Source organism: Pelophylax lessonae, assembly GCF_965119305.1.
Source record: "Pelophylax lessonae genome assembly, chromosome: 4".
Classification (NCBI taxonomy): Eukaryota; Metazoa; Chordata; class Amphibia; order Anura; family Ranidae; genus Pelophylax; species Pelophylax lessonae.
The window spans coordinates 624,978,999-624,995,166 of NC_138771.1; the positions used below are offsets into that span (position 1 = coordinate 624,978,999).

General features: G+C 48.9%; 1 protein-coding gene across 1 annotated transcript in view; it reads left to right on the forward strand.

Annotated features, from left to right (window-relative positions):
• Nucleotides 1–16,168, forward strand: part of STAG3 (STAG3 cohesin complex component) — a gene marked incomplete at its 5' end in the record, with an annotated part of 227,684 nt that overhangs the window by 64,927 nt on the left and 146,589 nt on the right. Inside the window, 3 exons of the mRNA XM_082256553.1 lie at nucleotides 5,826–5,928; nucleotides 7,935–8,038; nucleotides 8,110–8,202. Of these exons, the coding sequence (XP_082112679.1) occupies nucleotides 5,826–5,928; nucleotides 7,935–8,038; nucleotides 8,110–8,202 (300 nt within the window). The remainder of the gene's footprint in view (nucleotides 1–5,825; nucleotides 5,929–7,934; nucleotides 8,039–8,109; nucleotides 8,203–16,168) is intronic.

Genomic DNA, 16,168 nt, shown 5'->3' on the forward strand with positions numbered 1-16,168 from the left:
CTTTCACAGGGTGACTACTTTAAATTAGGGATCGACTGATTATCGGCAATGCCGATATATAGGGGCCGATATGCACTTTCCCCGATATAATGGATTCGGCCCCTGAGGTTACCGATATTGCCGATATTCCAGGAAAGTGCTTGTATGGGAGTGATGCCTGCAGCTAGAGGCATCACCCCGATACCGGCGTCCAAAGCCGACGGTCGGCTGTCTTGTAATGACAACCGATGCTGCTGAGAAGCCGATCGGCTGTCATTACAAGATGCGGGAGGGGACGTCCCTCCCCCTCCCGCCGCCTTCCCGGTGGGACGGGAGACCCGGGCATCCTACCTCCACGGCCGCCAAAGAGAAGACCTGATCAAAACCGCATTCGTCTCTGATCGGGTCTCCATGTAAAAACCCGGAAGTGATGTCATGACATCATTTCCGGGTACTCTGCGCCAAATTCAAAAAAATGACAGCATTCAAAACAGCCAAACTTGGCTGTTTTGAATGCTTTTAAGTGCAGAGGAGGGTTTTGGGGTCTTTTAGACCCCCATATCCCTCCACAACTGTACCTGTGAAAAAAGATAAAATAAATACATTTTTTAAATGTCCGAAAATATCGGCCAATATCGGCCGATACCAATATCCGATGACCAAAATATCGGCAAACAAAAAAAAACGATATCGGTCGATCACTACTTTAAATGGCCTGCAGTGAATCCACCCTGTGCAGCTACGTCCTTACACATGCAGAGGAGGACGGATATCCGTGTTGTCACAGCTGATACCCCTTCCCTTGCCTTTCAATCAGCAGAGGATATTTGATCCAACAGTGTGTTCTCCTTTTTTGGAGGAAATTATACACTGTACCCTCTAGGATCCCCCCTCTGAAAACTGGAGACCTCTGTTGTGAAGTCACCAAGAAGAGTAATTCTTCCATTACAGAAATAGATAAGTTTAAAAAAAAAAAACCCAACCAAGATTGCATCTAAAGAGGGAAAGACAATTCGCCAGAGAAGAATTCAATAAATAATCCTAATTTCTCTAGCGCTCATTGACAGACGTAGTCCTCGGTGATACAGCACCTTCGGGTTATGTTGCCTCCACAGGAGCAGGACTAGACAGGAAATTAAAAAGCTCTGGCCACACCCTAGGGGCAGTCCCAGAGGGTATATCCTCTCTCTCTGCCTCAGCAAATCAGTTATTTTCTGTCTAGTTAGGAGTAAGGACCTAGATACCTTGCTGGGATCTTAGGTCCTGGCAAGATTTTTTTCTTAAAAGATTTTTTAGACAGCTTTTTTTCTCCAGTGTTCCTGTGAGATCTTCAAGCAAGAAAGCTGAACTGGGCGACGGGCTGGATGTTGAGATCCGGTGGTCACCCCAGTTCAGCCTACGAGCGCGTGCAGGCCATAGCTCCGCGCTGGGTCGGCCGCGACAAAGTCCCATTAAAGGACTGACCCCGCGAGTTAAACGTCTCGCTGAAACGCCAAAGACCATGAGTCACGGCGTCCATATCGGTCGACAGCCCTCCCGCCCCGGTGGAGAGGGGTACTGTCAGGAGTTGGTGCCCGCCTGGTTCCGGTATGGTGAGTAGTATGTTCCCCCTTTTCCCCTGACGGGTCTTGTGGTGAACGCGGGCCCCTCTCTGTATGGTAAGATAGAGTCCCTCTCTATCCTATAAATGACATAGATCCTCCTACTTTGAGTGTGATTTTATGTGCAAAAAGCCAGGAGGCTTGGTTTGGGAGCTAACAATCTAATTGTATACATGTTAAAAAGATTGTAATCAGTGGCATTCTGGGAATCTTACGGTGATAAGAATAAGCTACCTACCAGTCAGAAGCCACGGACATGTAGACTGCCTTCCTAATCAGATCTCCAGCTATTAGCAGGCCTCCCGAATGGCCATGCGGTCCGCCAGGGCCGGTACCGCCAACCACGCCATATCCCCATGCAGAGAGAGTGTTGTGTGCCCTGCAGCACACCGCTATTCAGTACAGGCCGCCGCCATTTTTTTTGCTGGATCGCACGAGCCGCCATTTTGGCGTAGCCTCGTGTCTCCAGCATGGGGGCGGCCATGTTTGAGGCGATCCAAACACCTCGTGGAGCTAGGGGAGGCGCCGGAAGGCGTGCAGAGGGGCGGAGCCGCCTCCTTTCTTCCTGGGCAGCCAGCCAAAAGACTTCCTGTTTGTCAAGACAGCGCTGTAACCTGTTGCAGTTAAACTCTGAGCATCAAGTGGTGAGCCTGGGGGTCTATCTCTCTCTCTCTCGATCGATAGGGATCCCTAGCAGGTAACACTAAGGGGCTTTTTGTGGCGCTGGGGGTCTGAAAAAAAAAAAAAAAAAAAAGTTTTTTTTATTTTTGAATTATATTATCCAGGAAGTGACTGGAATTATCATGGACCCTGCCACACATATTCCCCCACCTGTTTCCCTCAAGGGGGCCACGGGACCCGCCGGTGCACAGAGTGTAGAGTCATTTACAGCAATTTTGGAGTCTATGGTGGCTCGGGTGGAGGCGGCCTGTCAGGGACGGGGGTCAAGGAAGCGACCCCCGCCTACCCCTATACTATCTGACACCTCTGACTCAGATTCAGAGATGGTCACTGCAGTTGCAGGTTCCTCTGCAAGGGCTGTTATCTCAGGTAAAGCCCCCTCAGACAGTGAGGAGGACGTTTCTTCTCCCGCTATAATTCAGGAAGAAGCATTGGTGGACGCACTAGTTGTGGCAGTGCAGGAAACCTTAAAACTTGAGGCTTTACCGGCAGAGGCAACTGAAACAGAGATTCCCTTTGGTACTAACAAGCCCATTAAAACGGTGAAGGTTTTTCCTGTACCCAAGTGTTTCGGTAATCAGATTAAAGGAGAATGGGAGCATTCTAAACGTACCTTTACTATTTCCAAGCGTATTGCTAGACGCTATCTGTTTGAGGAATCCATCATTAAGAAATGGACGGTACCACCAGTGGTGGATCCACCTATTTCCAGGCTGAATAAAGCCACGGTTATCCCAGTGGAGGACACTTCGTCCTTTAAGGATCCGGTGGATCGAAAGATGGAAGCGGAGTCCCGCACCATCTTCTCTCTGATAGGGTCAGCATTTAGACCAGTAATTGTTATTGGTCTAGTTTCCCAGACACTTACGGAATGGGCGAGAATGGTACGCCAAGACCTTAGGGGAAAAGATATTCCCCAGGAGACATCTGATTTGATGGAACAGATTATACAAGGGCTACAGTTTATCTGTGACGCAGCCTTGGACACTACTCCCTTATTAGGGCATGCATCTATGTCAGCGGTCATCCTCAGACGTGTGCTGTGGTTAAAATGCTGGTCAGCTGACCTAGGTTCCAAAAAGACCTTGACAAATCTCCCTTTTCAGGGGAATCGTCTATTTGGGGCCAACCTAGATGAAATCATTAAGGATGCCACTGGGGGCAAGAGCACTTTTTTGCCACAGGCTGCTAAAGCTAAGGGACCTCACAACAAGCGAGGACCTTTCTTTACCGCCCATAAAGGGCGCCCGGCTGGTACAAGCGGGAAAGGCAAGACTCCTCCAGGAGGGTTCAAGAAGGGCTGGTCGGACAAGCAGAGGACCAACCCAGCCAAACCCGAAGCAAAGGAGTACACAGCCTGAAGGTGCGCCCCCACCCGGTTTCAGGGTGGGGGGACGTTTTCACCGGTATTCAGGACATTAGATCGAGCATCAACCACTACTACCGGTGCGATTCTTCCCTTCCAACATTTAAGTACTACAGGAAGCGGTAGTTACCGTTCCCTGAATAGATCTTTTCCTTTACCTTTTCCTAAGATTAGTCCCTATACCTCACAGGAATCGGATCTGGTTGACCAGATAGGCCAAGTAGCCTCTAGTCGGGTGACTTCGGTCCCTGAGGTTCAACCAGAAAAGATCACCCTTCCTGATAGCAATCAGGTATCTGATAAATGTGTGGGAACAGAAAACGACCAGACTTTCTCGGATGGTCGGGGCCAGATACCTCTAGGGACGCCTGGTTCAGATTCTATCAGCGCCAGTGGTCCTAGAAATTCTAGGCTGGCCTCCTCAAGCCGGCCTGGCCGACTTGGACATGCTAGTCGCAGACGTTCCGTGGGAACTTCGTCTCAGGGAGTGTCTGTGGTCTCAAGGACCAATTTACCATCATGCTTTACAGTCGCTGGTTTTAATGGCCTGGCCATTGAGACCCAAGTACTGAAGGACAGAGGTTTGTCTACTTCAGTCATTCCTACCCTTATTAAAGCAAGGAAAGCGACTTCCAGCAAGGTCTATTATCACACATGGAAGACTTATATTGCGTGGTGCGAATCTTTAGGATTTCCTCCACGTACCTATTCGGTGACTCGAATATTGGCCTTTTTGCAACAAGGGGTTGAGCAGAAGCTAGCCTTGAGCACCATCAAGGGTCAAGTTTCAGCATTAGCAATCTTCTTTCAGAAGCCTTTAGCTACCAAGTCCTTGGTGCGGAATTTCATCCAGGGGGTGCGGCACCTGGCTCCACCAGTCCGCGCGCCCTTACCGCCCTGGGATCTTAATTTGGTTTTGTCGGTTCTACAGAAACCTCCCTTTGAAAACATCAGGGAGATTCCCTTGCTTACTTTATCCCAGAAGGTGGCCTTCTTGGTGGCTATTACTTCTGCTCGCAGGGTGTCAGAACTGGCTGCATTATCATGCCAGTCCCCATACCTAGTGATTCATAGGGATAAGGTAGTACTTCATCCTAAGCCATCTTTTCTTCCTAAGGTGGTTTCAGATTTTCATCTGAATGAAGATATTGTACTACCTTCCTTGTGTCCTCAGCCCAAGCATCATCGGGAACATGCGTTGCATTCCTTAGATGTGGTTCGGGCAATCAGGGTATACCTGAAAGCTACGGAATCATTCCGTAAGACGGATTCACTTTTTGTGATCACGGATGGCCCCAGAAAGGGTTTGCCTGCATCTGCCGCGACCGTTGCCAAATGGATTAGACAAACGGTGGTACAGGCTTATTCTATTAAGGGTCAGAGTCCTCCGTTCCCTGTTAGGGCGCACTCCACTCGAGCGCTCAGTACTTCCTGGGCCTTTCGCCATCAGGCGTCAGTGGTCCAGGTATGTAAGGCGGCCACCTGGTCGTCGGTACATACCTTTACAAAATTCTATAAAATTGATGTGACGGCATCGGCGGATGCCTCATTTGGCCGCAAGGTTTTGCAGGCCGCAATTTGAGGAGACCGGTGGTCTACCTCGAGGGTTTTTTTCTGTTTGAAAGAAGAAAAAAAAAAAAAAAATTTTTTTCTCTTTTTTGTTGATTCTCATCATTAAGGATGAGCATTGTAAACTTCTAGTTGGCACCGGTTGGGCCTTCTAGATTGGGATTTGATTTTCATTTTCCCACCCTTCATTTGTGATACTGCTCTGGGACGTCCCGAAGGTGCTGTATCACCGAGGGCTACGTCTGTCAATGAGCGCTAGAGAAAAATGGATTTTTGTAAAATCTTACCGTAAAATCCTTTTCTCTTAGCTCATTGACAGACGTAGTCCCCGCCCCTCTGTTTTTTGAGTTGGGTTGGGTTAAAATCTCTAAAGACTGCTTTTTCACATAACTGATTTGCTGAGGCAGAGAGAGAGAGGATATACCCTCTGGGACTGCCCCTAGGGTGTGGCCAGAGCTTTTTAATTTCCTGTCTAGTCCTGCTCCTGTGGAGGCAACATAACCCGAAGGTGCTGTATCACCGAGGACTACGTCTGTCAATGAGCTAAGAGAAAAGGATTTTATGGTAAGATTTTACAAAAATCCATTTTTTGATTGAGACATTATAACCTCTCATACCTTTTTTTTTAGTTCCATGAACACGCTGCATACCTTGTGGACAGTCTGTGGGACAGTGCTGGGTCTCGATTAAGGGACTGGGAATGTCAGACCGATATGCTGCTGACAGAGGCTGGTGAGTTTTTTTATCTATCATCACACTAGTCTTTCTTAATGGCAATAATTGCAGTAGAAATAACAAGATGTTGACAATTCATGCAATAAAAGCTTTGGTGCCTGATCACACTGCCCTGCATTCTTAGTTTCAAAAGCTGTATGCCACACTGAAGTATTCTCTTCCATAGTACTTCCTCCTTGGATAGTTATACCTAGGAGGTGTAGTTATATACCTAGGAGATGTGAGGGAAGGGGCATTTTATTTATTGTCAGTGGCCTGACTTCTGTGGGTCCTAAACCCTGGTGTCATTCACAGGAGTCGTAGGCCCCATTCACACCTTAATGCAGAAAAATGTTCCAAAATGTGCATTGTGCTTGCAGCACCTTCATTTCCTAATGATACCCCAAATGTGACTAGGATGTCATGTACAAAACCTCGCAATGCTCACTGTCAAAAAAAGATGCAGTAGCTACTTTGACATGTGTAGGGCAGCCCTATTTTGGATAAAGGTGTTTTTTTTATTTGCTTAATCTGGTAATTAAAGTGGAATTCAAGCAAAACACTAGCTATTTTAAGGCTCCATGTACACGGGACGCTGGAAATGGCCCCTCATGTCACAGGTCAAGCTGCAGAGACCAGAGACCGGCATAATCACCGGAGAGGTCATCGCAGGAGGACCGGAGGAAGAAGAAGAGCCGCCAGCAAAAGAGCAGAAGACCGTAGAGGAGAAGAAAAGAAGAGAGGACAGCAGAAGGGCGGACAGCAAAAGAGCAGAAGACCCCGGAGAGGAGCGGACAGCAAAAGAGCAGAAGACCGGAGAGGAGAAGACCGTATGAAGATTTTTAATAAACTTTCCAAAATGTCTCCTGTAGTTATTTCCATACACTGCCTTTTATGTGGTGAATGAGTAGGGGTACAGTGTACCCCATACCCATTCACATAGGGAGGGGGTCCGGGATCTGGGGGGCGCCCTTGTTAAAGGGGTCTTCCAGATTCCGATGAGCCCCCTGCCCGCAGACCCCCACAACCACCGGCCAGGGTTGTTGGGATGAGGCCCTTGTCCTCATCAACATGGGGGCAAGGTGCTTTGAGGTGGGGGGTGCAGAGCTCCCCCTGCCCCAAAGCACCAACACCCCCCCATGTTGAGGGCATGTGGCCTGGTGTGGTCCAGGGGGGGTGGGGCCGCTCGCTCGTCCCCTCCCCTTTCCTGGCCTGCCGGGCTGCATGCTCGGATAAGGGTTTGGTATGGATTTTGGGGAGGACCCCACGCAGTTTTTTCCCATTTTTGGCGTGGAGTTCCCCCTCAAGATTCTCATAGTGCAGGTCGCGCCGCAAGTCGGATCCGACTTGCGGTGCGACTTCCATTCAAATCAATAGGCTCCCATAGGGAACCAATGATTTTGAATGGAGGCAGAAAAATGCTGCTAAAAACAACGTGGCCAAACGTGCAATAACTCCAATGGAAAAAGTTACTGAAAGCACGTTTAACTGCTGCTTTTTCCCGGCGTCAGAAATAGCTTTGCAGGACGTTTTTTCTAACGTCCCGTGTACATGGAGCCTTAAAATGATTCCTTTCCCCCTCCTGCTACTTTTTTTTAGTCTGCTCTGGTCCGGTCATTTGATCCTGCAGCACTGGCTCACCTGTGGCATAGAGCGCTCAACAATGGCTGGAAATTCCTGGGACATCACCCATAAGTTCCCATTGCCCAGCCGTTGTCAGCTCTCTCTTCTCTCCCCCGCAGCCGCCGCTTACTGACAGGGGAGCTGCAGGACCACTGGGCCGGATGGATTAAAAAAAAAAAAAGGTAAGTATACAGATCTTTTTTGCACAGGATATGTAGGGGGCGGGGGAAGAAATGTTTTAAAGAATAGTTCATGTTAGATGTAAACCTATGCTTTTGTATGAGGAGCAACTCGTTCTTTTAATTGTGATCGCCTCTTGTACAGAGAATCTAAATGTCAGTTCAAAAATAATCTGTCAGCCAAGGTCTTTTAATGATATATAATTTTATATTCATGCCTAGGTTTAAATGACCAGGAAGAGAGCCTTCTGATAGAGATTTTGGTGTCTTCCCTAAGGCAAACTGCAGAAGGGACATCTCCTATTGGTCGAGTGCCTGTAAAAAAAGTGAGGCATTAATATAAAAAGCATTAATGTGGTCTATCTCTCTTCCTTCTCATACCTTCCATCTGTTCCAGATTCAGTCCATGAAGGACAGGAAGGCTCATACAGAGGATAAAAGCAGACTGAGTCGTCACATGATTGTCGCTCTGCCACATCTTCTGGCTAAGGTAAGGCAAGTGAGAGGTAATGGCGTGTGATACAAGAGGCCATTCTAGTTAGAGTGGAAGTAAACTCCCTTGGTTGATTTTTATCTATTGGTAAGCCTATAATAAGGCTTACCTATACTTACAATAAATATCTCCTAAACAATGCATTTACTTTTAGAAGCAGCCGGTAAAGTCACTAGCGCATGCGCTCTGAAGGAACGGTATGCCCGTGATGTTCCTTCAAAACCCTGTGCTGTAAACTGATTCTCACTCGCATGTGTGGGAGTGACGTCATCGCGGCTCAGCTGTTCATACTGCTGAAACCTGCGAACCTGGAAGGAGGACTGGGTAAAGATGCGTGCCGCTGGAGGGCTTCATTTTCAGGTAAGTCTGTCATTATGTGCTAGTATGCAGTACATACCAATACATTATGACTTAAACTGCCCAGGGCCCAATTTTTTTTTTTTTCTGCTGCGGTTTACTAGAACTTAAAACAGAGTGGTTTCTAACTGTTAAACACCTAAAGAACTCCATCTTTCCACACTCTTTATGACCAAGCTTCTCCAAACAAACTATGTCCTTCACTAACCTGTTAGGCTGCTGGATGTGCGGTATCGACTGTATGTAGCTGTGGCTACATACAGCATACCGCACTGTGTTCTGGGTGCGAGCAGAAACCTGTCTCATACCCGGAAAACAGAAGAGTCTACTGTAGTGGCATTTAGAGCATGCAATGTATTCTATCAATGCATACAAAGCTTCCTCTGAGAGGCAGAGAGGCGGGCTGATGTCACAACCTCTGACTCAGCCAATCAGAAGAAGCTGTGTATTCATTGATAGAATACATTGCTTGCTCTGAGCGGCTGAGCCCTGCTATGGTAGACTCTTCTGTGTTTTGGGTATGAGACAAGAAGTCTCAGCTCGCACCCCAAACACAGTGCGGTTTGATGTATGTAGCTGCAGCTACAGACAGTTGATACCGCACACCCAGTGGCCTCACTGGTTATTGAGGGACATAATTTGTTTGAGCCAGCTTGGCCAAAGTAAAGTGTGTGGAAATAATGGAGTTTTTCTTTAAGTAGAGAGAACAGCAACATGACATTGTTTGAAGAAACACAGCTGCAGAAAGGAGTCAAACAGTGCATAGCCAACCTTGCGTGGTAACGTTTATTCAAAACACATAACATATACCAAGTCAGTTACACTCACATTTCCAATAAAAATGACAGGCACTTCAGCAAGGACCTTCTCCCCCTCTCTCTCTCTCGGATGGTCTACAGTATGCCCTGCAACCGACAATCCGCCCAGGACACCGCCACCACCGGTCCGTATGTCTCCGGTCTCCCTTCCAGGTACCTGCATACGGGTCCACAGTGCGCCTGCGCACAGACTCGCCGGCTATTCCCGACTGCGCACGTGCACCACATTCTTGGCCGAGGCAACACTGGATACCAGACAAGAGTAAGAAGGATCACATGTGCTGCTGAAAGGTTGCCAAGATAACATGTTTCGGAGGCAAAGCCTCCTTCTTCAGGTCATGACATTGTTTGAGAACTCTTTAACTTTTTTCAAATGTTCACAGTTGAGCACCTTGTAACACTCCTAATAACCTAGACACAATTTGTTACACATAAGGGAAATAATATCTTTGCGTGTGTGTGTGTGTGTGTGTATGTGTGTATATATATATATATATATATATATATATATATATATATATATATATATATATATATATATATATATATATATATATATATATATATATATAAAGTTTATCTTTACACCCGTATTTAGGCCCCGTTTGACATTGGCTCCTGCTGCTGTTAGTCAAATCCAGTGATGCAGGGGGCAGGCTGTCTGTGTCAATGGACGCAGCAGCGGGACCCGGGAGCGAGCCCACATGGGTACCCCCAGGGAAAGCATCTTTCCCTGGGGGCACCTGATGATGCAGAGAAGGGGGCCTGGACCACTGGTGGGGCACCCTAGAAGAAGAGATTGAGGGCTGCTCTGTGCAAAACGATTGCACAGAGCAGGTAAGTTTAGGCATGTGTTTTTTTTTTTTTATTTTTTAAAAAGACGGTTTACAACCCCTTTAATTCTGGAATTTATGTTGTTTATTTCCTCATCTCATTAAAGTGCTGTGGCTGTTGTCATCTGAATAAATGTAAAGCTGCTAAAATGCAGGCAATGCCGTCTGATTCTGGAAATGCCCTCTCCCAGACCACCCTGTTGCCTAGATTTGATCTGCAAATTTGTTGCTAGGAAACTCCAACCTAAACAGCAGCAGCCTTCAAACGAACATTACTCAACAAACATAACATACTTTTTCAGTGGGCAGTGTCTGTAATCTTTGAGATCTGGTAGTGCTGCGACTGACCCTGTATCTAATGTTTCTCAATATGTCAGAGAGTAAGTCCGCCACTGTGTCCTGTAGTGGTTTAGCAGCCAAAAGACACAAAGCAAAGCGATGAACCAGGCATTCTACACATCCCAAAGTATTTACGTATAAAGACAAGTAATTATTTAATTCTTTCCTGTCCATTGAGGGAACACGGGAAGGCTTTCACCTTTTGGGTTAAACTGCCACCTTGGTCTATTGGACACTGTCAAACAAAGAAGGAACTGTCCACTTGAAGACCAGGCCTTTTTCTGGCTCTTTTTTTTTCTCTTACGTCCTCTGACAGTCGCCGCCCAATGGTATTAGCCTTCACTAATGGGTAATGGCGTACTCTGTAGGAGCAGGCTAGGCAGATAATTATCAGGTTAATACAAAAAAACCTTTGTACCTCAGCACGCCACTAGGGGGCCATCCCACAGCCATTACCAGAAACCCAATCTGATATTACTTCAGTTTCATGCTACCTAGCGTCAGGAGCAGAGCTTAGGTCTTCCCTGCTGAGACCTAGCGTCTTGGCTTTCTTATGTTTTTTTCTGAATTTCAGTGTTTTTCTTTCCACACTATTATTTTCTCTCACTATCACTAGTTAGTCAGGGATTCCTTTCCTGGAGGACCTACAAGTGACTGCAGAGCTGGGCCTCGGACTGGGTATCATAGATCCTTATGCAGTCCCAGCCTGCCAACGAGCGTTGCAGGTTACTGGTACGCTCAGGCCTCGCAAAGACAGTGCCCCTCCATATGGGGATGAGCCCGCGGAGCTGCGCTTCGCAGAGTATGTCTCAACCCAGATCGACCACGTGTTGCCAGTGTCCTTCCATGGCTGACGGCACCCCCACTTAGGGTGGGAGGTCTCCCGTTTTTGAGCAGTGCCCGCTGCTGGACTGGTGAGTACTGAACCCCTTGTCCCTGGGGACGTTTGGGGGGAGTTGTGGGCCCACTCCTGGGGATAGCAGAACGGACGGTCTCTGTAGGATCCCTCTCCTGGCCGGGTTGGGGTCCCCCCCTCCCCTCCCTGCCCCCGTTGGGGGCGCTGTATCGGTATGCTGTGGGGGGTCTCCCTGAGGTCCCTGCTAATAGCCAGAAATGTGTTTGGCGCATGTATTTTGAAGCCGCTTGGAGCGGCCGCCACTTTAGTGGTAGGAGATTCTCAGCTCTGTGTGAAACATCAGCCATGTGAGATTTCTGCTCTGGTTGCCGGTCGGGTGCCATCTTGGATGTGGGCGACATGCCTAGTAAGGACAGCCGCCATTTTCCCTGTGACTTTTGTCATAGGCTTTCATAGGCACCTTTTCTCTGGGCTCGAGGGCTGGCCTCTAGCGATGGGAGGTCACTTCCTCTTTCTTTACACTTTCTCCTGTGTAAAAATTGTACTGTCAGGCTGGGGATTTTTGCTCCTATCTCGACCATTATTAAACCAAATCGAATTCTGTTTTTTGCTAGAGCGTTTTCACAAGGGGTCTCCTCAGTGCAGATTGCGGGGGGGTCCGCGGAACCGCCAATTTAAAGGGCCAGCGTCCCTTTTTTTAATTTTAAGACAAAATTGACTCACAGGAAAACAAATTCTCCGCAGTCCTAGTGGGGGCTTCAGGTAAACCTGAATCCTCTTCCTCCTTATCTGCTGCCCTTGCGCCTTTGGCGTCCCAGGTGCATCTGCTGATGTCAGAATGCTCTTCCAAAAAATGGCCTGTGCCCTCCCAGTCCTCTGACTCTGAGCCAGAATTGGTTGCCACGGACAATGGTCCCCCTGAGGGGTCCCAGCCCCCCGCTTCTGAGCGGGATGAGGAGGAGGTGGAGTCTTCCCCCTCAGTAGTGCGGGAACGCGCTACGATGGACGCTATCATTCGCGCAATTAAAGAAGCTCTTGTTCTTGAAGATGAGCCTTCTCAGTCACGTAAGCGGTCTGCTTTCGGGTTCGACTGACCCCAGAAGTCTGGTCAGGCTTATACCTGCCCGGAGGAATTTCACGAGATGGTGAATGACCTGTGGCAGCGTATTAAGCACATGTTGGTAGTGCCTAAGCGCTTTGCCGTCTGCTATTCTTTTGCGGAGGCGGTAGAAAAACATTGGACGGTATTCCCAAAAGTGGATCACACTGTGTCTCAGCTGAATAAGTCCACCTTGATGCCAGTGGAGGATTCCCGGGTCTTCCGGGATCCGGCGGATAGACGGGTGGAGGCACTCTCCTGTCACATTTATATGGTGGCGGGTTCCCTGTTGAAACCTGTTTTTGCCTCTGTGATGGCCTCTCAGGCGCTCACGGTATGGGGCAAGGGGCTTGTCCTTGCAATGGTTGATCAGCTCATCCAAACTGGGATGTATCTGTGCAACGCGGCTTTGGACGAAGCTCCCTTGGTCGCACGGTTGTCAGCGGTGGGGATCGCAATCCGCCGCATTATCTGGTTGAAGAGCTGGTGTGTGCGGGTGCAGAAGTTCAGGATGGAATCCATCCGGTCGGTGGTAGCATTGTTGAGACCCGGGGACTTCCTGTCTTCAATAGACTAGAAGGATGCGTATCTACACATCCCGATTTTCGAGGGTCATCAGAGATATCTCCGCTTTGCGGTGGCTGGGGAGCAGGGTCTTCGCCAAGGTGTTGGCTCCGGTTCTTGCTTTACTGAGTTTTGTGGGACATTGCGGTCCTCGGTTACCTAGACGACCTCTTGTTAAGGTCGAACTCATGTGTGACCTTGTCGAGCGATCTGGCAGTGACGGTTCAGACACTCCAGGAATTCGGGTGGACCATCAATTTTCAGAAGTCAGCACCGACTCCCTCAAATCGCCTTCAGTATCTGGGGATGGTCCTGGATTCTGCTCCATCTCGGGTCTGCCTTCTGGAGGACAAACTCAGGACTTTACGGGAAGAGATCAGGGCCCTCAGGCTCAGCAATCTCTCTTCTTTGCGGACCTGCATGTGAGTTCTGGGCCTTATGGTCTCGGCAGGACACCTCAGTCCTTGGAAAGGAGAATTTCCTTAAGTTGCCTGGTGAGGTCGGATCTCTTGTGGTGGCTCCAGTCGCCATCTGTGACCCAGGGCCAGTCTTTCTGGCCTCTGTTGTGGACGATTCTCACCACAGATGCCAGCCTGTCGGGCTGGGGAGGAGTTCTGGGCACGCTCTGTGCCCAGGGGACCTGGTCGGCAGGGGAGACCTCGCTGCGGATCAATGTCCTGGAGCTCCGGGCGATAAAGCTTTGCCTATTCCAGTGGTCATCTCAGCTTCAGGGGTGTCCGGTCCGGGTACAGACGGACAATGCCACAGCCAGGGGGGGCACGAAGAGTGCCCGGGGCGGCCATGGAAGTGGCCGAGATCCTGTCTTGGGCTGAATCGCATGTACCGGCGATATCGGTTGTTCACATTCCGGGTGTGGAACACTATCTGAGTCGCCAGACCTTGGATCAGGGGGAATGGTCCCTGCATCCGGAGGTGTTTCTCCTTCTGTGTGCCCGGTGGGGGACCCCGGACGTAGATCTGTTCGCGTCCCGTCTCAACTAAAGGTGGAAAGGTTTGTGGCCAGAACTCGCAATCCTTTGGCGGACGCCGTGGACGCGTTGGTGGGGCCTTGGCACCTCTACCGGCTGGTCTTTGCCTTTCCTCCGATTCAACTGCAGTCCAGGTTCGGAACGGTTGTCAGTAATTCTAGTGGCCCTGGAATGGCCTCGATGGTCCTGGTACGCGGACATCGTCCAGATGGTCGTCGAACCTCCCTGGCGGCTTCCGCTGCGAGACGATCTTCTGTCTCAGGGACCGATATTCAATCCTGCTTTACAGTTGCTGGCTTTAACGGCATGGCTGTTGAAAGCCAGGTCTGGAGGGATAGAGGCCTTCCGCAGGCGGTCATCCCTACCTTGTTAAAGGCTCGCAAAGCCGCTTCCAGGAAGATTTATCACCGCACCTGGAAAGCGTATATCGCTTAGTGCAAGGAAAATGGTCTTCTTCCTCGTTCCTTCTCGGTGGCGAAGGTCTTGGCCTTCCTACAGTATGGAGTTGATCAGCATCTGGCGCTGACTACAGTCAAGGGTCAGTTGTCGGCCTTAGCCATCTTTTTTCAGCGACCGTTGGCGTCGCATTCTTTCATTTGCAGCTTTATTCAGGGCTGCGGCACTTGGCTCCCCCGAGGAGGGCTCCTTTGCCTCCCTGGGATCTGACTCTGGTTTTGTCGGTGTCCCAAACACCTCCTTTCAAGAACATCAGAGAGATTCCTCTGTCTGTGTTGTCACAAAAAGTGGCCTTTCTGGTGGCCATCACGTCTGCTCGCAGAGTGTCTGAATTGGCAGCCTTGTCCTGCCATTTTCCTTATCTGGTACTTCATAGGGATAAGGTGGTGGTTCTGCGACCGAGTCAATCTTTTCTTCCCAAGGTGGTTTCTTCATTCCACCTTAATGAGGATATCGTGTTGCATTCGCTGTGCGCACGGCCCAAGCATCCTAAGGAGTTTGTCTTGCATTCTCTGGATGTGGTCCGGGCGGTCACGGAGTCAATTCGGCAGTCTGGCTCTCTATTTGTTCTTCCTGAGGGATCTCGGAAGGGATCGGCCACCTCCGCAGCGACCATTTCTAAATGAATCAGACAGACAATTGTTAAGGCCTATTCTATCAAGGGTCAGGTTCCTCCTTTCCTGGTAAAGGCTCATTCTACTCGAGCAGTTAGTGCCTCTTGGGCTTTTCGCCATCAGGCGTCTGTGGCTCGGGTGTACAAGGCGGCGACATGGTCGTCCATGCACACTTTCACAAAGTTTTACAAACTTGACATTTTGGCATCTTCGGATGCTTCCTTTGGCCGCAAAGTTTTGAGTGCGGCAGTTGTTTGAGGGGACATTCATTTTTATTGTCTTTCCTTGTTGGAGTGTTTTTTCTGGGTTTGTTCCAGTTTTTTCTGTGGGCTCAGGTTGTTACTAGCCCGGTTATTTGCGTTACCTTCTTATCTGGTTGTGTTGCTTTCCCACCCCTCATACCTGCACTGCTTTGGGACGTCCCATTAGTGAAGGCTAATACCATTGGGCGGCGACTGTCAGAGGACGTAAGAGAAAATAGAATTTTTGTAAGAACTTACCGTAAAATTCTTTTCTCTGAGTCCTCTGACAGTCGCCGCCCCCACCCCTCTGGTTTATGGATCTGGGGGTTGTTGTCTTCCGGTACTGCTTGCTACGAAACTGAAGTAATATCACATTGGGTTTCTGGTAATGGCTGTTGGATGGCCCCCTAGTGGCATGCTGAGATACAAACGTTTTTTAGTATTAACCTGATAATTATCTGCTTAGCCTGCTCCTGCAGAGTGCGCCATTACCCATTAGTGAAGGCTAATACCATTGGGCGACGACTGTCGGAGGACTCCGAGAAAATAATTTTACGGTAAGTTCTTACAAAAATTCTATTTTTTTTTTTTTTTTTTTTTTAAGCAGAAGCCCTACAGAATAAATTGGTGAGTCAATAAATTGGTGGGTCTTGCAATTTTCTATGCCTCAGCAACAGTCGTGGAATGGATATCTCCAAAAGAAGCTGACACGTTTTGAGGGGTGTCCCCTCTTCCTCAGAGCTGGCCAGTTGGAAAACTGGGTTCATTTACACTTTTATCTGCTTGAATTGTTGTC